This window comes from Ustilaginoidea virens, chromosome 2 (genome assembly GCF_000687475.1).
Source record: "Ustilaginoidea virens chromosome 2, complete sequence".
NCBI classification, from domain to species: domain Eukaryota; kingdom Fungi; phylum Ascomycota; class Sordariomycetes; order Hypocreales; family Clavicipitaceae; genus Ustilaginoidea; species Ustilaginoidea virens.
The window spans coordinates 39,987-62,673 of NC_057317.1; the positions used below are offsets into that span (position 1 = coordinate 39,987).

The 22,687-nt window shown below is 51.5% G+C and overlaps 9 protein-coding genes across 9 annotated transcripts; 1 reads left to right on the top strand and 8 right to left on the bottom strand.

Annotated features, from left to right (window-relative positions):
* UV8b_01773 (uncharacterized protein) lies at nt 1–1,381 on the bottom strand (the record flags this gene model as incomplete). The annotated part of the gene is made up of 5 exons (XM_043139271.1): nt 1–84; nt 155–219; nt 270–695; nt 772–947; nt 1,014–1,381. The coding sequence occupies 5 exons, from the start codon at nt 1,379–1,381 to the stop codon at nt 1–3; spliced, it is 1,119 nt and encodes a 372-aa protein (XP_042995205.1).
* Nucleotides 1,382–4,415: 3,034 nt separating this feature from the next.
* Nucleotides 4,416–6,283, bottom strand: UV8b_01774 (uncharacterized protein; the record flags this gene model as incomplete). The annotated part of the gene is made up of 5 exons (XM_043139272.1): nt 4,416–4,996; nt 5,062–5,362; nt 5,422–5,670; nt 5,745–6,002; nt 6,068–6,283. 5 exons carry the CDS (start codon nt 6,281–6,283, stop codon nt 4,416–4,418), a joined length of 1,605 nt encoding a protein of 534 aa, XP_042995206.1.
* A 964-nt stretch (nt 6,284–7,247) lies between these two features.
* Nucleotides 7,248–8,565, bottom strand: UV8b_01775 (uncharacterized protein; the record flags this gene model as incomplete). The annotated part of the gene is made up of 4 exons (XM_043139273.1): nt 7,248–7,831; nt 7,889–8,221; nt 8,272–8,398; nt 8,452–8,565. The coding sequence occupies 4 exons, from the start codon at nt 8,563–8,565 to the stop codon at nt 7,248–7,250; spliced, it is 1,158 nt and encodes a 385-aa protein (XP_042995207.1).
* Nucleotides 8,566–10,660: 2,095 nt separating this feature from the next.
* UV8b_01776 (uncharacterized protein) lies at nt 10,661–12,342 on the bottom strand (the record flags this gene model as incomplete). Its single annotated transcript, XM_043139274.1, has 2 exons — nt 10,661–12,115; nt 12,184–12,342. 2 exons carry the CDS (start codon nt 12,340–12,342, stop codon nt 10,661–10,663), a joined length of 1,614 nt encoding a protein of 537 aa, XP_042995208.1.
* A 1,025-nt stretch (nt 12,343–13,367) lies between these two features.
* UV8b_01777 (uncharacterized protein) lies at nt 13,368–14,558 on the bottom strand (the record flags this gene model as incomplete). Its single annotated transcript, XM_043139275.1, has 1 exon — nt 13,368–14,558. One exon carries the CDS (start codon nt 14,556–14,558, stop codon nt 13,368–13,370), a length of 1,191 nt encoding a protein of 396 aa, XP_042995209.1.
* Nucleotides 14,559–15,421: 863 nt separating this feature from the next.
* UV8b_01778 (uncharacterized protein) lies at nt 15,422–15,814 on the bottom strand (the record flags this gene model as incomplete). Its single annotated transcript, XM_043139276.1, has 1 exon — nt 15,422–15,814. The coding sequence occupies one exon, from the start codon at nt 15,812–15,814 to the stop codon at nt 15,422–15,424; it is 393 nt and encodes a 130-aa protein (XP_042995210.1).
* Nucleotides 15,815–16,788: 974 nt separating this feature from the next.
* On the bottom strand, nt 16,789–18,063 carry UV8b_01779 (uncharacterized protein; the record flags this gene model as incomplete). Its single annotated transcript, XM_043139277.1, has 2 exons — nt 16,789–17,885; nt 17,955–18,063. The coding sequence occupies 2 exons, from the start codon at nt 18,061–18,063 to the stop codon at nt 16,789–16,791; spliced, it is 1,206 nt and encodes a 401-aa protein (XP_042995211.1).
* A 1,314-nt stretch (nt 18,064–19,377) lies between these two features.
* On the top strand, nt 19,378–20,454 carry UV8b_01780 (uncharacterized protein; the record flags this gene model as incomplete). Its single annotated transcript, XM_043139278.1, has 1 exon — nt 19,378–20,454. The coding sequence occupies one exon, from the start codon at nt 19,378–19,380 to the stop codon at nt 20,452–20,454; it is 1,077 nt and encodes a 358-aa protein (XP_042995212.1).
* Nucleotides 20,455–20,492: 38 nt separating this feature from the next.
* UV8b_01781 (uncharacterized protein) lies at nt 20,493–21,163 on the bottom strand (the record flags this gene model as incomplete). The annotated part of the gene is made up of 2 exons (XM_043139279.1): nt 20,493–20,988; nt 21,045–21,163. The coding sequence occupies 2 exons, from the start codon at nt 21,161–21,163 to the stop codon at nt 20,493–20,495; spliced, it is 615 nt and encodes a 204-aa protein (XP_042995213.1).
* Between the last annotated feature and the right edge of the window lie 1,524 nt (nt 21,164–22,687).

Sequence of the window (22,687 nt, forward strand, 5' to 3'; positions counted from 1 at the left end):
TCAGATATAAGAAGCCTCGACAAGATAGCTGACTACGATTTTGGCATGGGTTAGAATAGTAGGCCACATAATCTTGTCATAGGTCTGCAATAAGTTAGCAAAGCTTTGGGAGAGATTTTCCAAACCCGGCTCAACGAAACATAAAAAGACTTACATCCTCTGCACTGTGAATGTAGGGACTGGCGTTGCTAAAAACATCGTCGGCAACAAACGCAGCAGCTAATATCAGTGTGAGCTTGGTGCACAGATCAACGACACGTAACACTTACGGAAACCGTTCGCTCTAGCACTGGCATGATCAGAGCATGCATATCCACAAGAAGACGTGTTGGGCGTAATCCCAAGATACTCCTTGATGAGAGTAGTGACGTAACGCGTCAAGGCAGGGCTAACGTAGTCCTGATACACAGCAGGAGTACCACTTGAAGAATATCCCGCCATGTCCTGATTGAGGTATGAAATTACGCTCTTCCTAGAAGTTTTGTAGTTTGCCCAAACGTCCGCAGAGCCCAACAAGCCAGCTTCTTCGGCTGCATACCAGTGGAATTCGATCGTGTTATTCGGCCTTAACCCCGACTGTGCGAGAACGCGGAGGGCCTCCAATATGACCACGGTGCCGGAGCCGTCGTCTTCTGCGCCGGGGGAGCGGCCGTTGAGAGTTTTAGTTACACTATCGAGATGTGCCCCAACGACGACTGCAGTATTTAAGATGAGTACTTGTACGCGCTGGAGGAAAGATGGGAAGACGGATTGGAGAAACGGGGGACGCACCCAAGTCGGAGCTATTGCCAGGCAATTGTGCAATGATGGAACGCTGATTAAAGGACGAGTGCCTGAATTGCTTGACGGTGATGGCGGAGTTGTTAGAGGCAATCGATTTTACTTGGCTAAAAAGCCAGTTGGCTGCTTGGACACCTGTCGAAGTCATGTAGTTTCGTGTGTGGAAGCTAAAATTTTGAAAATAGTATTCATAGTTAGCAGCTGATACGAAATAGCGATAGTCAATGACTTACTCGGAATATGTCTTTAGCCAAGACTTGGGTCCCTCTACGCTGGTCTTTGCAAGCAACTGATCGCCTTCATCTTTGTGCAAGGCCCCCTTGGGGTAGATGACGGCCCGGGTGATGAGCTGGGGCGACGACTCGCCACTGAGGATGGAAAGAACCTCTTGATCCCTGGTGTCGGTGATGTCGACAAAACCAATGTTCTGTGAAGTGAAGCGGTCAAACTTTTCTTGCTCGGTGACCCACTGTCCTGGGTCCGACTCGGACGTCTTGACGAGACGGAGGCCTTCTTTTGAAAGGGCAGCATTAGTGGCAGGAGCGGCGAGGAGAGGTTGGACGGCTGCGGTGAAAGCCAATAGAGTGTTGATTCGAAGCATCGTTGATAGCTAGTGAAAGATGATCGTGGACGGTGCAGATAATGCTACTAGAATATAATTCCTTTTCTAAATGATCATGCGTCAAACGAAGTGGCCTCGTGAGCACTGCAGCTGGTGGCTACAGTTCACATGCTTTTTCGTGGGGAACATAGCCAGCTATGGTGCACCTGTACCAGCAAGGTTGTGTGTGGCCCAGCTGCCATAACTGCGTACTCGACAGCTGCGTAAGGCCGTGAGAGACTGATCCATCCTGCCGCGAAGACCAGTGACTCTACACAGTTGTTTACTATTGAGCCCGGCAATTGGCATCCGCAAGCAAGGCTTGACGTGCCCTCTTATCGGGTGGCGCCTTCCCCAGAACTTTACTTGCCAAATCGGGCAGGGACTGTGGAGTTATTGAGGTACCAAAAGCTTGGCGCATTTGGAGCGAGCAAGTAGACGGATTCTCAAACTCTGCGTCCTGCCCACTCCGGCAACAGTATGAATTTCGCGTGACTAGCAACCTCGTCTGCCAGCAGGCAGCCAAGGTATCTCCTGCTCTTTTTACTCAAGGTTGCTGCACGCACTAATTTTCCGATTACTGCCTCAATATTCAATATCGCGCATAAAAATTCTCTATCTGTAGAAGGCAACCCTCCTACCTCCGTCTTTTTTTTTGGTGTGTCATGTCTGGATTGTTGTGTAACATAGGAAAGACCCCACCATAAATAAATATGTTCAGCTGCCAAGAATGCAACTCGTCCTTCTCGCTAGTCAAGCATGAATGGACACAAGGTGCCAGATAATTCCGGTATCCCGGAGCACCTCACTGTGCTAAAAGAGGGCAAAATCATGTCTCCTTCCTAATAAGCGTTTGCAATATTTCCTTGCCGGATGGTGGTTGGACGATATCTATCGAGTCATGAATGCAAGTGCCTTATTGAGCAGGTCGCATTCAAAGTAGAACCGATTTAATGAAGCACATAGATAATGAATTGATCCAATGCCCCAAAGCCGATGAGAAGCAGATTGAGTGATCCGCTCAACGAAATCACGCGCGACGAGTAAAAATGTAAATAATTGTGTAATATAACGGCACAATAATGATGCAAAAGGACGATGATAATGACTATCTAGCTAGCTAAGAAAGAAGAAAGGAAGCTATATCTATCTATAAGATATTAGGCAGGATGCCTAATATATGAGGCTGCAATATGCCCCTGAGTCAACTAGCAAACAATAGCTCGGCTAGTCAAACATCCCCTATAAAGGGCACAAAGGATGCTCAAACAGAGCATCAAACAGATCCTCAAGTGGTGCCCTCAATAATAATGATATGCATCATCATGTCCGAGCGTACATACGCACTGCGTCACGGTCCTGAAGCTCATTAGAGCGAACTCAACCTCAAGACTGTGCTTACTGAGAGCAGGCTTCTTCTTGAAAGGCGCTTTGTTAATAGTGTTGCAGATGTTGAGGCTACCAGGTCTGATGATGCCGTCTCTATTGGAGCTGTTGATTTGAGGTCTCTACAAGGTAGCCGTTGCTAAAATTTCACTTCTACCCCTGGCTCCTTGAATCACAGTGGCTATAGGTCATGAACTCCGCCTTCGGGCATCGCAACTGCTCCGGAAACAGCCAAATTTCGACTGGGAGTAGTAAATGGATCCATGCGTACACTATTTGTCCTCATTATAAGATTTATATACACGGAATACATGCTACGGGTGCTTTCTGATTGATATCGCAAAATCTTGTCATGTGATCCAAACTCAGCGCATATCCTTACAAACTCACAAACGCTCTCATTTTCCTCTAGGTTTTTGCAATCGGTGAACCTGTCTCTAATAAGTTATCGTGTCGGGTAGTAATGGTTTCAACTCAAGAATTGCGCGAAAAATGGCGCCCTACTGCTTGCGGCGTAAAATTTGTTGTGGCGATATAACTCCAGGATCGACTGATATTGCCCCGGTCATTTAGGGCGGGAAGTAAGAAGAAAGAAGCATTCTCGTGAAAAATAATGATGTCGTCATTGGCACCAAGTTCGATCTGAAGGTCAAGTGACGGAAAAAACCCTGCCAGGAGCAGACTCGAACGAGTAGTATCCGCTGCCTACTATTTGCAAGTCCAGTTCGAGCGGCTTAACTAGCTTGCTGTCCGAGAGCTTTACTGCATCCTCAGTAGCATTGAACAGATAACCCGTGGTCATGACGTCTCACACCAGGCACCGTGTCCGTCATCGCCATCAATGCCAAGAATAATGGCGCCCTCCTTGCTCATGGGATTGTAGTCTCGAGCGGAAGTAATGTCTCTGTAGAAGGATTTGAGAGTACCATAGGCAGCATTGCCGTCACAGCTGCCTACCTAGTTGCAGCGATATGTATTGATAGTACCTGATCTGGGCTGAGTCTCAGGAGCAACAGCAACGCATGTCTGGCGTAGTCAGGTAGTTCTTGACCAAGCTCTAAAACAACTCTCGCTGCAACAGGCAGTAAAGTTCAGCGTCATGTCTATTGACTGCATTATTTCTAGCGTTTGGTACTTTAATTGTCCGAACATCTATGGGCGGAGATAAAGCAATATGAGTCAAATGTATGGAAATATCAGCTGCACATATGTATTCACTTCTTCATTTTTTGACTTTTGACTCCTATCGCCGACTAAGTTAACGTCTCAAGAGGCGATAATATGGAAAAAAAAATATACAACATAATTAGGCCCTTTGTGCCGTCCAAAATCTGGAACGGACAGGACATTACTCGTGTAAAGCTAAAGGTAAGTTGAGATGCAAGTGTGCGGTCCGGCGAGGACTTTGCTGACTATTTTGCAGCTGGAGTCCGAGTCGCTCAAGTCCTTAAGTGTTTAGGCCGCAGCAGAGCGAAGGTCCATCTTTATTTAGTAATCTTCTGCTGCACTTGACACAGCTAATGTCATATAGGAGCAAGTGTTTCTTGATGTAAGCTCCTCGGCCAACCTGGTAGGTCACTTGCCCCAATCCTGCGACTATACAGCAGACGGTGGTCTTACACAAGCCCCCTTCCACGCATCATCCCGGTTACTCATTATCCCTGACATCGATGACGGTCGAATTGAACTTTCTAGCAGGAACCTTGCGGTTGAACAAGATATCAATCTCACGATAAGTACGATGTTTCAGCTCGGGAAGAAAGAAATAGGCAGTGAGCCAGCATACGATGGCGGTTCCACCCCAGACATAACCGCATTTGCCTGCAAGATTCCACCCCGTTGGATTGAGCAGCTGAGAAGCAAGGAAGATCATTGGGATTTCCGCAACATAATAGGCAGCGCGGCCAACACCCGTGCTGAGAGCCCGCAGACGGACGGAAGATGTCTCCGAGATGATGGAGTAGGAGATGGGCCCGAGGGAGCCAGCAAAAACGAAGGAGATTATTATGCCGAGAACGGCCTGGGCGTAATTGGTCGACGAGTTTTGTGGTATAGAGGCACAGATGCCGAGGAGCATGAGGAAAGTGACGTTGGCGGCCGTGCCCCACAGGTAGATGGTTCGGCGGCCGAACCAGGCCGTGAGAAACCACGAGAGGGCATTTGCGACGAACTGCAGGCACGAGTTGATCAAGTTGAGCTGGAAAGCCAAGTCGGACGAGATTCCAGCCTCTGCAAAAGCGTCAATTCTGTCTTGATCCAAGAGGCCGTGGGTGTAACGGAGGCAGACTACTCACGCTCGAAGAAAAAGGTGGCTTGGTTTGCAATCAAGTTTCCCGCAAAGTTCTGCGATGCGTACATCAGGCAGGTGATGGTTGTTCGTCGCAGATCTGTGCCCTTGAACAGGTCCAGGAGGGTGGGGGCTCCGCCCATTTGAGCCTCAATCTCGACGGTGCGCTCCATCATAGCAAGGGATTGTTGGGCGTGCTGCTTGTTCCCGAGGCGCTCAATGGAGCGAAGGGCTTCTTCCTTGCGCCCGCGACGGACGAGCCACCAGGGCGATTCGGGGGCTTGGAATATGAGAACCAGGAGGGGGGTCTAGGGCGCGGTCAGCTGTTACTTGCGCGCGTTTATACGAGCTGAAGAGGGAAACCGACGGGAAAGATCCACTGCAAGCCGATGGGCACTCGCCACGCCCACTCGTCGTCGCGCTTGTTGTAGCCGTACGTGGCGGCGGCGACGATGATCATGCCGATGGACCAACTCATCTGCAAGGTGGCCGTGCAAGCGCCTCGCAGGGCAAGGGGGACAATTTCGGAAGCATACGCCGGGGCGTTCGCAATGAAGAAACCCCACGGAAGACCTTCCAGTGCTTGTCCGACGGTAAGAAGCGTAAGCGAATTAGCCTGGATGGGTCAGTTTGTCAGAAGTAGACAAAGTGAGGAGCTGGGACAGCAACGTAGCCAAGGGGATTACATGCGAAAAAGGAGATGAAGATGGTGGCATTCATCAGGGCAAGGGCCAAGATGGTGGTCCAACGATAGCCAAGGCGGTTGGTAACGGGGCCAGCCAAGAAGACACCAACAAAGGCGCCACACTGGCCGGCTTGGAAGAGAGCACTTTGCCATTTGGTCTCGATGATGTATCCAGATCCCTCGACATAGACCCCGTATGTTCTCCGAAACACGGGCAGCGCGACAAAGTTTCCATTCAAGAACATGTCGAAAGACTCCATTACCTAGCGGCTGTCAGCTTTGCATTCGATGAGTGGCTTACGCGGGGGATGTAACGAGGAGACCTAACAATGGTAAAACACATGGTGAAGGCCCAGAAGCAAGCCCAAGGGTGCTTCTTGGCAGCCGCCCACACTCCCATCTCATGCTCACGGTTCTCGCCATCAAAAGCATCGCTCATGAGATCCTTGTTCACCAGGACGTCGGAATGAGATACATGGCCCGTGAGGCCATAATCCCGATCGGTATCATGCTTTTCATGTTTCTCCAACACATCTGTAGCCATTGTCTTCGGTTTTGGATTAGGGTGTCTGCCACGTCAGAATCGATGGGGAGATTTGGGAAATAGTACGTCCATGGAAAGAAAGACGGTGTCTGGAGAAAGGTGAGAGGCAGGTTTCCTGGGTAGCATCGAGTAATATACCTATTCCGTTTACAAATTCCTGTTGCATCGCGGTCAGCCTTGAGAGGGAGGGGGGAGGGGGAGAAGGGGTTGCGGGGCTCTGATTGGTGCGTGTGCATCGTGCATAAACTAACCCCAGAAGCATCGGAATTGCCTGTCATTTCCAAACAACTTCCAATCCACCCCAACACTCCACAAACTGAACCTTGCTTAAGGCTTTTCTCCCTTTCTCTCCGTACCTCTTTCTCAGCCACGATGGAGCAATTCGTCGTCCAAGCGCAGCATTCCGGGACCATCAATCACGCACACAGCTTCCTGATTTCCTCCAACATGGTTTCGCTCGCCAGAGAAATTCGCATTGCGGTGACCGTCGTCGCCGTTGCCTGGGTCACCGTCAAAGCATTCGGCATCTTCAATAAAAGGCCAGAAAAAAGACATGAGGGCTGACAGGCAGGGCGGCAGATTCGGCTCCCAGTCGCTCAGCATTGCGCATTCCACGGGGACTTCTACGAATCTTTCAAAAAGGACCACCCTGAATTGTATATCCTTGCGTAGCTTGGAAAGTTGGAAGGATTGGTTCTGCTCGAAATGCTCGCCGCTGGCTCAAGAATATCTTGCTCGCCATGGACGGGATTGAGATGCCGTCATACCCTCGCCTGCAGAAGAATCTACAACCATATTGGGCACAGCAAGCCTTTCTCTACAGTTGTCCTGTTTATCACGCTGCGCACCCCGACTGGAAAGCCGCAATATTACTGTTGACCTGGGTTCATTCTGCCCTGATCGATATTCCAGGGTGTTCACCCATCAACTAGCTAGTAGAGCAGGCATCTTTCATCTCGGCGCTTCATAACTCGTCCCTCGTTTCATGGCCAGTTCCATCTTGCGCGTCCGCCAAACCTCTCTTGACCATGGAGCTCAGAATCTCATACACAATCTGCGCAGCTGCCAAGGCCGTCTCCTCCCCGCGTCCCTGGTACGCAGGACTTACCTCCACAACATCAGCTCCCACGAGATTCAATCCCTCGATTCCCCTCAAGATTCTTATCAACTCCCTCATTGTCCAGCCACCCGGCTCCGGCGTTCCAGTGCCCGGCGCAAAGGCGGGATCCAGAACATCAATATCAACAGATAAATATACGGGATCCTCGGTTCCCAAAACCAACATAATTCCGTCAATGATACCCTTGGTTCCAATTACATCAATGTCATCAGCTGTAAAGCGAACCCAGTTTTGTGAAGTATCAGACGCGTGATCTGTCCAGTCATCCCCGCTAAGACGAGTGCGCAGTCCAGCGTGAACAGATTTACCAGTCGATGCATTAGATAGGAGTCCTTCCTTGTGGGCCATCCAGAACATGGATCCGTGGTTAAAATGCGTAGAGCCCCAGTGAGATGGGAACGCAGCGGGCTCCCACGTATCCAAGTGAGCTACTTTGTCAGCTTGCGCAACGCTATCCTCTGCCCTGCCCATCCAGCTCTACTTACCATCAAAGTGGAGAACGCGAGCTGGCACCCCGTAAATCTCCTTTAGCGACCTCAAAGCAGGTAGAGCCAAACTATGGTCGCCGCCGAGCGCAACCAGCTTCGGTTTGCCTCTGCTCAGCAAACTATCGGGCTTCCCTTGGCCCAGAGCCCTGAAAGCCTGTGTCATTTGCTCCCTCGCAACGTCGTTATGAAACGGTGTGAGGGGCATGTCACCGCAATCGATAATCTTGGCCCAGTTCTGGTAGGGATTGATGTTTGCGCGAGCATTAAAGCCTCGGAAGGAAGTTTGACGCGCTGATGCCGCTCTAATAGCCCTGGGTCCAAATCGAGCCCCTGGAATCATTTAGGTGCCGTCGTTCATCTTGGAGAGACGGGTTTCCTACCTGGCCTGAACGAAACTGCTGTGTCGAAGGGGACGCCGACAATGGCAATGTCGTATTTTTCACTGGGGTTGGTGAGGCATTTGACGTGGTTCAGATGGGCAAAGGAGCCGATTCCATTGAAGGACCACTGTGGAAAGTCAATGAACAAGTTGTGTGTGGCTGCGACGATCGCATAGTTACCTCGGATCCCCACTTAGCATGTAGCTCAGCCAGCTCCTCCTTGGACCATTCCCGCTCGTCGTGAGCATAACTCGAGCTTACGAGGAACAAGGGAAACAGCAACTTGGGCTTCATTGCGAATTTTGTGGGAATAAGAGTGTCTGGTGGCTCTGGGGACGGTAAGCCTTGGTATTGAGGTAAACGTCCGGCTCCACCAACACTTGCGGCTTCCCGGCGCTAAATCCCTGCAGGCTAGGTAGGGGAGCTCCAAGCCAACCAACCATTCATTGACGCTTGTGCAGAAATAACCTCAGATTAGACCCCGCATATATCGTCGGATTCATCATCAACGGTCGTCAATCTCTCATCCAGCGGCTACAATCTACGACTTGGCGACTGCAATGTGGTTTCTCCTAAATTAATATAATGCTTACAGTACCCGCATGGGTGAAAAGTGGGAATTGAATCAAGGACTTCAATATCTAATTTTTGGCTCTATTATTCTCAATCTCCCAACGATTAATGTACCACGCAGGGAGTTCTGTCGCGTTCGGCATGCCAACTTGATTATTGACGGATACGGAGTGAAAACAGCCTATTCTCTTTTCAAGGAGTAGTTTTTGCCAGTGAGCTACATCGCCCGTTCATACGGCCGCACTGCAACCCTCTTCTACGATCAAATTGTCTCGATGCCGGCGCCGACTGTAGACACGGGACAAGGTTACGACGATACTGAGCTTGTCGGGTCGTCAGTATATGGACGTCCTTTCATACAGGTCTCTATTTTGGGCTGCAAGGGCCTCAAAGGCTAGTTACCCGAGTCGCGCAGCCTCTTGGATAATTCATATCGGATTATTAGCTTGAGCGTCAGTTTGCAGCTCGTAAAAACGCTTCTCCGTCCAGTCGAATATGTTGTTGGACTGGAAAGCTCGCGCCGCGAATAAGTTACTAAACAGTCTGGGAAGGTACATATCATCCGGCGATTCGACATGCTGAAGTGACTGAGCGTATGTTAAATATGTTGCAAATTCCTCTGGAAGTCCCCTGCAAAGATCTTCCACGTTGTTCTTTTTCCGCTGAATTTGCTCCATCCGCTCTTTTTCAGTCAATGACTCTAAGCCCTGTCATGGTAGTGAGCCACGGGCCAAGTACACAAGGACATAACCCAAGGTTTCAAGATTATCACCCCGATATTGTGCTGCTTCATGTTAATTCGCAAGCGTCGTGATTGCTTGCTGGGTATGGCACACCGAGTTTCCTGTGATTGTTGAGACTAGCGTACCCGACGGTGCCTCCCAAAGGCCCGTAATTCGGGATTCCGTGGCCTTTGGCTGTACTGAAGTGCCTGGCTAGGCCAAAGCCGATAAAACAAATTATTTTGCCGTTACTCCCTACTCCCATGAGGCAGTTGTCAGGTTTAATATCAGTGCAGATGGCCCTTGCTATGAATATGTCCGATCCGGCGAATTGCTTGGTCGGCTACCAGAAGCACTGTCTTCAAGGAGATTCTCCGACGGGTATAATTAAAAAGATCTTCCAGAGACGGTGCCAGGGGCTCATGGACTAAAACTACCTTCTATCAAGCAGTTTAACAATTCGAGACAGGAAGACGCTTCTTCATCTCGGTGGCTGCAAGTCAACACACGAAAGAATGATGAAGTATCCCAATCATGCTCACCACCCATTCGTTTTACCCGGAGCTTGTGACCTTTGCTGATTGTCGTGGGTAGTTTCTGGGCAGCATCTTTCCAGTGGGCAGGCACATACGAACGCTACGAAATATCTTTTTAACGCGTCCAACTTTCAGAGAGAAATTCTAGTGTGCATACTGGGAAAAAGGAAGAAAAAGAAGCGCGGTGTGGAAACCAGGAACTTACATGGGATTCAAGATATGAAGCCGACGTGCATGGGCTCCAAATCTAGGCATTTGTCGCGCAAAATCAAGGATACTTATTCTACTTCGCAATAGACCTCTTTTTATCGCGGTGAAGGCATCATGGAACACTAAAGAAGATTACAGGAATACGTTTAATCTGGTTAGGTACGACTGCAGGTAAGACGTGACTAACATAGGAAATGCACCGAATTAAGCTTGTGAGATTCCAATCTTGAGACTAACTACTTGCAACAAATCATTCACATCTTTATGGCCGTTCAGCAGTTTCTGTGAGCCAAAATCCTAGTAAACACCTCGGGCTCGAAGTGTCGTTCATATATTTATGACTTTGTATCAGCCCCTGCGAATCGATTGCCGTTTAAACACCTCGGGTTCGGAGAGACTTCCATTATGCCGCCATTTGATGACGCAGATCCTTGAGCAAGTATCATTGCATCCAAACGCGAGCTTGAAGAATTCAGCATCCTCATAGGTAAACCGCCCGCGACGAATAAGGTGATTCCGGCAATATACAAAGGTAAAGACATCGTCGCGGAAATGCGTCAACAAATAAATTTCCTCTGTAGCTTCATGAATTCGAAATTCCGCCCGTAGGGTCGTATTGTCCCTGGAATCAATGAAGATGTATATCTTCATAGTTAGAGCATCATTTTGGTATTGCCCAGTGTAATCAATCAGGTCCCGGTGCGCTCTTCCCGCCCTTCTGTTATTCAGTAAATTGACCATAGTCTGGGGATTCCATTGAGTCGCTTTTTCGGCAGTTTCCCTTGCAAGACGCACATAGTCATTCTTCTTGGCAACCCCAAGATACGCCTCGAGATACATTTGCCCAAGCCAGTCGGCGACGTCGTTGAGACCTAACGTGTTTGTCAAAACAATGATGGCCCCCTTTGTCGATGGGACAAGGCTAACTGCGGCCAGGTTGCCCGACCGGCTCCCCTGGTTGTATAGTATGTACTGCGTTGGATGCCCAGTGGCCACGTCAGGCATTGGCCTTGGATGCATGATTCTCGGGTTGAGCCCGCCGACACCCATAGGGGCAGGAGTTTGCACCCTTATCCAGCCGAGCCCGGAGGATTCCCTGTGAGCATAGGCCTCGCTCATAGCTGCTCTCGGAAGCAGCATAAATGGAACCTGCTTCAGTGGTGATCCTGGCGTCTCTGTCGTATTGTTTTGCAACTGATACGCATAGTCTTCGAGGAACCTGCTGTACAGGCGGACCATGTCGCTCATGCAGCTGTACATCGATGCATCAGGGCCTCCGGCAAAATCGCCCGATATCACCGACGGCTCAACTTTCACGTATTGACCCCTTGCCATAAGAGCGCCGTACGTTTGTGAAATGTTGGTTTCACGTCCCTCCTCGTTGCGGCCAGGCTGTGTGGTAGTCCTCAGCATGGACAATGGTTGAAATATGCGAGAATCCAGGACTGCTGGGCAGGGAATTCCTCTCAGCTGGCGGAGAAGCATGCCTGAGATATCATAGCCAACACCTCTGTAGATAGGGCTGTTTCTGAAGGTTTCAAACTGCTGCAGACTGTTGGTCTCGTCGCTCGATCCCGTCGCAACCCAGTTCTGCGGGTGATTTATCCTCGGCCGCTGGGCGAGACAATCCACGGGGGTCATTTGCCTGAACAGGGGCGCTCTGGGGAATATTCCCGGAAGAAGCGCCTCAAGACGATCGTCCCAAGAGAGGTTGCCTTCGTCGACGCACTGCGCAACGGCTGCCGCAATGACCGTCTTGGTCAAGGCCGCGCAGGGGAACACGGTAAACGGATTGACTGGTAGCTAGCAAGAAACAGAGATTAGTATACCTTTGACCTGGCGAAGAAGAGTCCCTTTCGCACCCGACATACCTGTTGCGCCACATTTCGAACTCCAATACACTCGATATGAAGCAATCGTCCGTCGTGGATAACAGCAATGGCGGCGCCGAGACATCGGCCGGCTCTCATGATCTCTTCGGCATCGGGCCGCCGCATCTCCAGCCTACTTTTGATTTCACCGTTCTCCATGGTTGCTGAAACACACAAGATTGATTTGGCTTGATTCTCTCTCTTTTAGCTGGTAACAAAGTTGTACGAGATGTGTGCAGTGCATTCTAAACGGCCATGTGCGTCTTCTTATACCCATCCAGAATCTTCTGCGAAAAGAAAATAAATGAATTCTTTCCTCAACGCCCGAATCCTTGACATGACTTTCCTGGCGCGATTTGTGAACTCCTTTGCGGAACCGTATGCCATGCCCGACCAGAGGCCTCGGAATAGTATCCGCTTCATTTCGCAAAAAGTCATCTCCACGTTCAAGACTATGCGAGAATGTGCATATAAGGGAAAATCGCACATGGCGTAAATGACGACATACGCTTGCCTGGTCCCGAGACGTCAGAGTCTACCCCGGCGCTCGTGCCTCGTGCTGGCCGCCTCGTGGCCTTTGCGTTTTGAACGACGCGACATGCCCCTGAACCGGCTTCCGTTTCCGCCCTTACTGTTTTTGAACACAAAGAAAGCCATGTAGATAAGAAGGGAAGCAGCAATCCACTGTGTCGATTCACTCGCCTGTCTCATGGCAAGAACCCCGTTGCCGGGCCCCGTCCGAAATATAACCCGTGTGTTCAGAAGCATTAGGGTCCCCCGCTCAAACTACGTGGGATCTAAAAACTGTAGCTTTCAGAAGGCAGATCTGGCCTAATTCGAGTGATACCTTGGTCCGGTTTGACAGATCGTGTGCTCCGTATCACCAGCGAGATTCGGCCCCAAGCAGCCTATAACTTGTGGTTCTAGGTATGACGGGTGTGGCCATGGCGCCTCAAAATCGGCACTGAGCAGCGGAGCCAAGTCGGTCGATTATCAAATGGTGTATTGTAGACGAAATTTACAGTAGAATCAAGGCCAACGGTCAACATGCTTGCCAGATAACACCAACGAGACCGCATCAGGACCAGCAAGTCGAGCTTCTTGAACAAAGTTTGTGCGGCCCGTGTCGGAGCTTGTCTCCTTTTTCCACCGCCACTTGCAGTGATGCAAGCCGATCATTCACTCTAATCACAAGACTTCCTGCGCCTGTCAAAGCTCATCCCCGGATCCCGGCACACGCAGCTATTCCTGCTCTTATCATAATGGGCCTCCGATCCGCAGTCCTTCCAACAATGGCGACCATTCCACACTGTATCCCTGGGGCACTTGCACGCCTTGTCAACCGCGTCAAAAACCTGGCCGTGCAGTGTGCACACACAGAGCTTCTTCTTTTCGCTGTACCAAGCATCTGACCCGCAGTTGCGTGCGGCTTCACATCGATGGCCCGTCCAGGTCTGGCCGCCAGGACACACGCAAGTCTCGGTTTCTTTGGAAAATACCCGCCCGGTCTTTTTGCAATTGTGATTGGCGTTCTTTTTGCTGCAGTCGGCATCGTTTCCGCAGTCGGTGCGGCACTTGGAGCCGTTCCAGGCCGTGCCGGCAGGGCATTTGCAAGTGCTGTCCTTGACGTCAAAGACCATGCCGTTCTGGCACCGGCAACCGTCGGAGTGTCCGTCCTGGCTAGAATCCTTGCCGCAGGCTTGGGTGCATTGCCGTCCGTTCCAGTGCTTGCCGTCGGGGCAGCCGCAAGTCCGGGTCTTGTCGTTGAACACCATGCCGGGGGTTTTGCACTTGCATTTCTTCTCCTTGCCGTCGTATTTAGCTTCCTTGCCGCATTTCAGAATGCACGATTTGCTCTTCCACTTGGTTTCGGCGCCGGGGCTGCAAGTCTTGGTGCCGTCGTTGAACTTCATGCCGGGCAGCTTGCAATGGCAGCGTTGAATCTTTCGATTCCAATCGGCGTCTCTACCACAGTCGGGAAGACAGGCTTCCCCGTCCAAGACATGCCCAAGTGGACAACCGCAAGTCTTGGTCTTTTTGTCAAAACGCTTGCCCTTTTCTCTGCAGACGCACTCATTTTGTTTCTGGTCGAATACAGCATCCTTGCCGCAGCCTTTTTGTTCGCACCTGCTGTTCATCTCGTTCCATGTGGCATCAGCAGGACATGAACATTTCTTGGACCCCGGGTCGTAAATCAAGTCGCGCGACTTGGTACAGACACAAGCCCTTCTGCCGCTTTCCCACTTGGCCTCACTGCCGCAGTCGTTATCGTTGCGAGCTATCAGTATGCCGTGTGAGTCTTCCAATGGGCTTGGAAATGCAGCGACCAAGTCGCACGATAGAATCGTAAAGAAGAGAAAGTGCTTCAACAGCATGGCAGGCCGAGTTGGACAGCAAAACGGCAAAACAGCAGATGAGAACAGAGAAAATTGAACCAACGACAATGTGACTATACTCCCTTTATCAGTGGTGATGAGAAGCTAGCGGAGACACAATTGGAGGAGCGCAGCACGTAGAAAAAAGAAGGCAGAGACGGTCAAAGGCATTCAAGCATACTATAAGAGGGAAGCACGGTGCACAGCGTCGAGAAGGCGAGAATTTCCGAGACTATTCTGAAACAGTGGATAATCTTATCCTCCGGATAATAAACAGGCAGCCACTTTGGCACAGGCAGGAGTCGTTGAGTATCAGTCGCTTGCTAGGGAAAACGCGCGTGCTGGAGCATTCGCATAAAAGCCTCGCGCAGAACTGGGCAACGCCAGAGCATCGCGCAATCAGGCAAGTGGGCGAAAACGGATCGTATGTATAACGCAGGAACGAAACCTAAATATATTGAAACAACCACGCTATACATCCGCACTACCAAGGGGAATGTGAGGTATTTGCCTGCCGTGTAAAGAATGTGCGTAGAATATGAATTCTATTATAGAAAGGGTACTGGGAAAGTTTCTGTGCATGTACCAGGCTACCACAACCAGGAAGCCATGGGTGGCATTAATGCTTGCGATATAAAGCCGGGATGCAGCCCCAAAATGCTAATATAGTGACGTGCGTTGATTTGCAGTCTTTACCCCAACTGTCGGAATGATCGATTCTGCACCTCCGGGCTCACTCTTGGAAGGAATTGTCCACCGAGTCATGGCACTACAATGCAGTGTGTGTAACGTGTCGGCTTACAACTCCTGTGACTAGATTCTCGCAAGAAAACAGGGGTCTTGAAGCGTCATTATTTGCGGCGTCATCCTCGACCGTTGGTGCAATATCCACGCCGAATTCTGTTCAATCGAACACCACCACGATTCCGTAGTTTCAAAGATTCCATCATCTTCTGCCGCCACATGCTTAGCAGTGTTGGACGAGCCTGCCGCTGCAGCTGTGGGCTAGCGAGGCAGTTAACGAACGTCAGGTCAAGCTGATATCCGCGGTCCGGCGACCCAAACGCCTGCCGAAGCATTTTCGGCTGCCTCGTCACCGGATGGTGCTCCTGACGCTTATGGCCCATACCAAATGCTGTGAAACCAGCCGCAGCTTGGGCACGCTCAAGCGCAGCATCAACCTTGCCCTTGTATTGTGATGATGCTGGCGAGTCGGCACCTGGCAGGATTGCTCTCCATGGTGCTCTGATGATCATTTCTGATGAGCAGAGAAAGAATAAAACCTAGCGCATTACATTCACGCGACAGTCACGGTAGCCGTGTCTTTCACCGCAATCCGGTCAAGTGGGGACGGGCCGGACCGGCCGCTTTGCCGCTTCAAACGTCCTAAAACGGCGCCTCGCGATTCAAGTACTGAATCCGCTGGATTTCCGCCATGCAGAATTAACTTGAGGCAATAATTTAATTGCAGCTTCTGCGTGTTTGCAGTACTTGCCAGCCTGCTCTGATAGCACATTTCGCGAGGTTTGCATCCCATCCCAGTATATATCCATCATATAAAGCCAGCGCGAGTCGCGACTTATCTATTCCGTGGCACGCAAGGGCGGCGGCGGGTTCAGAGAGGGCAATAGCAATCACCATTAACTCCATTGAATTGCCGGCAAGGGTGCGTCCATCTCGGATAATCTTCAGCCCTGCTGGGACCAGGAAAAGTCGGATCGACGTCGGATACTCACGTCCTATAGTACGGAACGTAGGAGTGCATTTCTAGCCGTAGTGGAGTCTTTCCGTTTTTGAAGCTCATCTTTATACCCATGGAAACTGCAAGGACACCAGACGTCCCCTGTGTGCGTAATCCGAGCTGTGGCATATAGTATGTAATGTAGTGTTCGCCCGGCTGGTTGGGCGTCTGGTTTAAGTCGGCCAGAACCTGCCTGGCCTGGGGGGTCAGGAAAAGCTACGTATATCACAGGGACGAAAAGTTGATGTAAGAAGTAGAAAAATGTATAAACCAAAATATGTCTCTAACGTATGATTTTAGTCCTTTGCATCAACTTGCACATGTAGCTGCTCAAAACAAAATGCCAATATATATACAGGACGTCAAAATATATATACAGGAAAATGGAAAACAAGATATGCCTAGCGTGTAAATGCACACATGGTCTTCAAGTCCATTTTCTCCTTCAGCAGCAATGTTCATGCTGCTGAGAAAGGCCCGCTCTCGGCCTCACTGGCACTGGGACCACCATGGTGAATTGCTGACGCAGGCGTACGGAGACTGGCACTGCGAGGGACCTTGGTATCCCTGGCCGCCGCACTGACCCCAACGGGCGATAAGAATACCCGAAGGAGGCGTGTCGCTGCTGGGAGAGCTGGGAGAGCCGGTGGGAGTGACGGTCCTGGTGGGGGTTGCGGCGGTGGTGATGCTTGGAGGAGAAGTGCTGCTGCCAAGATCGCCAACAACCTCATTCAGGAAGCCGTCATTCGCGTACAGCTGGGACATGTCCCACATCATGACGCCCCCGAAGCTGCTAAACTGCTGCGCGTAACTTATCGCGGCCTTGAGCATAGCGCCGTTGACGAAGCCATCTCCAGCGCCAGGGGCGGCGGGGATGCCGAGAAGAAGCTTGACATTTTTGTTGGGGCTGGTGTTCTTGGCCCAGTTATCCCAGACGTCAAAGTTGAAGGCGCTCTGAGCTGCGGCCCCGGTCTGGAAGTTGGACACGCCGCAAAAGTTGTTGTAGAACTGGACCATGACAAAGTCAAAGGCAACGGCATTGAGGGCCGCGCCGTTGGCTGCGTCGGGGAAGACGCACTGCGGCGCGGCGCTGAGGTAGTACTTCTTCCCGCCGGCAGCATCCATCAGGCTGCGCAACTTTGCCCCAAAGGCGGGCAGATTGTTCGTAGCAGACTCAAAGTCAAAGTCGAAGCCGTCCACGACCGCGGAGCCAAAGGGGCGGTCGACACTCGAGCCAGAGACGACGGGACCAAACATGTCCCAAACCAGTTGCGCGGCACTCTCGGCATCGCTGGCGCTCGACCAGCCTCCCTGGGAGTATGTGGCACCGCCGAGGGAAATGATGATGGTCTTGCCATACGAGACCTGACATTGGCGAATATCGTCGGCAATCTGCGGGCAGCTGTGGACATGTTTGTTGCCGGGGAATGCGGTGCATTTGTAGTTCGCGTTGGCAAAGTTGGTCATGGGCGGTGTGATGCCATTCATAAAGGCCAGAGGAATGATGTCAATGTTGGTGTTGGCGCAATAGTAGCTTAGACGCTGCTGGGCGTACTGCCCGGAGTCTTGATTGTATGAGTTTTGCCCTATTCTTGGTCAGATGTGCTGTTCCAGATGAACCTTTCCCCCCTCTTCGTGCCTATGAATCTACTTACCCCAATACACCGCAAGACTGCTTCTGGATCCGGGGTTAAAGCCCGCCAAAGCAGACGGGAGCATGGCCATAATGCCGGCGGCGGACGCCTTGGAGAATAAAGATGCCATGACAAGGTGTGCCTCGACGAGTGTGTTGCAATTGCGTCTTTGTATCCGAGTACCGTAAAAGAACGAAATGCCTTGCTGATGGCTCTTGAGATTACCTCGGACAACGAGCGATTGCTGCCATCCTTATACATGCCGAGCGCTTGCATGCCAGTGCATGGCAGGCAAGCATTGGGGATGAACTGCACGCAAAGGTTCAAGCCGATTCATGTTGCGCGTCGTTTCTCTCCGGAAGCGTATACTGATGATGATGATGCCCACGAACCGTGTGACAAAGTCGCAAGTCAAGTCCATCGTAAAAGACTACCATGGGCGGACGGGTTGTCGGCGCTTGTCCCGAAACGTGGAACGGCTGCGGTGGAGGCTGTCGGACTGCATTCCTAGGCAAGGAGACGGAGGGTTCTCGTGGTTGGTATGTAGCTTGCGCAATGGCTCCTGCCCGGAAGCGGGCCGATGAGTCGGGCGGGCATCCCAGCGAAAGCGACCGCGTTTTGCGATGCTTCCGGCGAAAGAGAACAACATGGCGAGTTCGTCTCCTGGTCCACGGCGTCTGCACGAGGAGCATGCTCGTCCAAGAAAAGAAAAGTGCGCAAAACGGCACTCCCTGCCTTTGACGCGACCACTTGTTCCTGTTTTAGTCTGGTCGGGGTTTGCATCCAGCCCTGTTGCAGCTGGCAAGCAAGTAATGGCAATTGGTACCGAGTGCAGCTGATGCGTCCTTGCCATACCTCTTGCGCGAGCTCGACGTGATGCTATAGTTCGTGACTGCCGGATAGCGTTGCCCGTCCTAGGTATGTAGCACATCACCATGTGCAAGGAACATTATTCTGGACCTGGGGGGGCCGTCGCGTGCGGCACAAGAAGAACGAGGCGTTTGCAGCGCCGACGGACGTGAACGTGCGCGGCGCCCCACTACAATGGCATTGATGACAAGGCCAAACAAGGCCGAAACCAGCGCCAGCTGGGTGGCTTCTTCCGTGTTGGGGGGCCAACCACGCAGTCACATGGACCACCGGCTCCAGCGGGGCTTTAGCGCCTCGTTGACGGGCTTTCGTGCAGGACCCACCCACCCATTCGTGTCTGCATCTCATCGACACCGTCGGCAAAACTTGAACGATGCGCGAAAATATGCTTCCCTACCCGCCTCAAACCTGTTGCTCCTGTTGTTTCAAGCAGTGCAGTCGAAAAGCCCACGGGGATAAATGAGTCATGCGGTAGGACGTAGACCGAATCCGAAGCCCCTTTTTTGGGCCGTACTAGTATCTTGGCAGAACCATGGGCGTGTAATGAATGCCTGAGGCTGCAAGGCAACCGGAGATGCAGTGCCAACTTCCACGCCCACACCATATACTGGCCGAATCCATCTCGGCGGATTGGTTCCATCACGAACGACTTATTCGCCGGCTGAGCGACTGCGACGTCTTCGCTGACCATCCACTAGAGAGCCAATGGGGATATGCCGAAGCCAGGCTCCCTACGTTGACGGTCGAAGCAGCCTTTTCAGCGCATTCGGGTTTTCAACGTCTGGCTTCGTCAGATTCCCCCAGCTCTCGAGACGGCATGTCTCACAAAGCAGTTAGAAATGGGATACTCGCTCGGGCAATCGTCCTGTTGGTTTTCAAGATTATGAAAACTCGGCTTTTTGTACGGTGGTTCCCTCAGCCGAACTGCATCGTCTACGTGACATCCAAGATATGCATCAAGTCGACGTCATTCACAAGCCTCGCCGAGGCCGAGGCCATGAAATTCGTCTCGAGCGCAACAACAGTCCCGGTACCCAAAGTTTTCCTCGCGTTCGAGCACAAGAAAAGAGTCTACATCGTGATGGAGAGACTGCCCGGCCGGTCGCTCGATTACGGCTGGGCCCAGCGATCGGCCGAGTCGAAAGCCAGAATCTTTGATCAGCTTCGCTCAATGGTGCAAGAGATACGTAAACTACAGCCGCCACAAGATTGCGGTGTTTCCAATGTTTGCGGCGGGCCGATATTCGATCCGAGGCTTCCAAAATCACTCCACTGGGGCCCCTTTCGGTCGATTCGCCATTTCCATCGAGAACTTCGCAACGGGATTGAACTAGACGCCGTAAAGGATGTCAGCACCCTCCCGGAAGGGTTAGAAAATCTCATAAAATTCCACGAGCAGCCGTGGGACAAGCCTGTGTTCACTCACGGGGACCTGAGCAGCCTCAACATTATTGCGGACGGAGATACCGTTGTCGGGATTATCGACTGGGAAACAGCAGGATGGCTCCCTCCTTACTGGGAATACACCTGTGCATGGGATGCCAACCCCCAGAATTGGTTCTGGCAGCAAGAGGTGGATAACTTCCTAGAGGCTAGGCCGCACGACTTGGAGATGGAGACTATTAGGAAGAGATATTTTGGCGCTTTCTGACAAGCTTTAGTTTTTGTTTCCATGATCTGCTTATCAAGTCAAGGGGTCCGCTCCGCATTCTTAAGCAGGTCCCAGGTCGGCACTTTCTTTTTATCGAATGTCCCAGGTGCTGCTTGTCCGTCGAAACGGTGAGCAGCTCTCTTTTGCTCAACATACCAGAGCGCAGATTGGCGAACAGTTTCCCAATCCAACTGACAGGCCGAGCTCCCCAGTATTCCTCGGCCTGACCCTTGGTGCTGTTGCAATGTCTGGATTGCCTCCTTGACCCATGACACACAGTTCCATCCAGGTGTTTGAGCCCGTATTGGAATATTTCGCATAACTGTCTCGAGGCGGTCTTTCTTCTTCACCTTGCCTATCAAAACGCGGACCAGGATCATGGCTGTTGGCGCCATACCAATATCAGTCTCGTCAAACTGCCAAACTGATTGAGCCTGACCATCGATAAAACCCATCTTTTCCATGGCGTGGTACCGAGTCCCTTGCGACTTCTCATCTTCTACCTTTGGGTCCTGGATAAAAGACCAGTGATATCTGCATGGAAGAGATATCAGTACTGGAGCGTGATCGAAATTTGCTGCCTACTGTACTTATCCTCCCCGCTAGGCATCGTCGCCTTGCCACCGCGTGCATACAATGCAACATAGAGACGCTGGTTAGGAGACATAATGACGGTGCTTTTCAAGCCCTTTGTGACATCTAGAGACATGCCAGGAGGTCTTGGAGCAGACTGGTTTCTATTTCAATGCCAATGAGCCCCGTACGCGCCTGAGGGACTGTTATCACGCACGTCTCATGACGTGATAAAATGGGGGCAAGTGCGGAGTAGAACGAGCTAGACAGAGAATAGCAACAACATCAACATCGGTTATCCCCCGGATCCATGGGTACATATCGCACGGCCAAGCACAGCCGGCCCATCCTCACGGCCAAGCGTGGCCGCCCGGGGTAGCCTCAACGCACACAGTAGGACAGGTCTCGAATCCCATACGAGCGCAGACGCTACAAGCAAGCTCTAGCAAGATTCTTCATGTTCTTCATGGCCTTTCGAGCCCGCAGAGCAATCTGGGACTTCAACCATGTTGGCGCGCACACCAGGTACAGACTTCATCCGAAGCGCGCTGGGTTCGTCAGGCCGCTCGGCTTGATGGCCATGCGGAAATGCGCAAACGACAAACCACATTGCGGACGGGGTCATTTCACATACCATGCTGGATTTGAAGGCAGAGGCGCACACAACTGACGGCCACTATGGGCCGGCCAATGCTTTGTTCGGACGGCCTTGGCGCTCTCCAGGCCCGTTGTCGAGCCCTCCAGTCCCCCGTGCTCGACGCCTTCTCGTGAAGCTTTGTGATACAAAGCCGAGGGTGCCGAGGCGTCCCGCGTCGGCCGGCACCGATGGACTCGCCATGCCACGTTCCTTGGCAATGTTTCGGCTGATTCGGCTCCCTTGTTTGTGAAGGCCCGGATAAGTCGGTGAATAAACCCAGAATTGGTGGATGCAAAAGAGGGGCATCGCAATCTAGACGACCAAGAGGGGCGGCAGAGGTCCGGCGACCTAGATAGTAAACAGATCCCAGGGTCAAACGTAGCAACCCACGATAGTTGGTGAATGTATGTATACAGGAATTGCTCTAGACGACTAATGAGGAGCGGCAGAGTCCCGAAGCCCCATACTGCGTTAACGGGGAATCAATTCAGCGTCCAGCGTGGCAATTCATCGGTACGAGGCGAACAGACAGATGCATCCAGCGCGTCTAGACGACCAGATTCACACGACCTCCGTGATCAAGACATTTCCACAATGTACTTCATCAAGTCTAGCCAAAGCGCCATCTATAATAGTTGCTACAAACCGCCTGACGGCATATGCGCATTGAGCTCATGATACCCACCCCTCTCCCTGCCTCACACCACCCAGCCATTACACACATGCTCCTCTCATCCGGCAAAACCCAACATAAATATCCAGCCCGGAGGTCTTGTCAAACTTTGCAAAAGAAAAAAAATGGTAACATATGTCCGTTACGCCCATCTACAAAAGATCTCCCCCACATTACCAAGCTGCCATCCGACTGTTGCCGTACCATTCGTGCTGGTATTGGCTGGGAAACCCCAGCCCGCCTAGTCAGCGATGCTTCACTATTAGAGTTTGGCCAAGGGGGTTCGCCGGCATCACCATGCTTTCGTGTATGAAAATGCGTAAAATAGCGGAGATAAAAAAAAACGACGC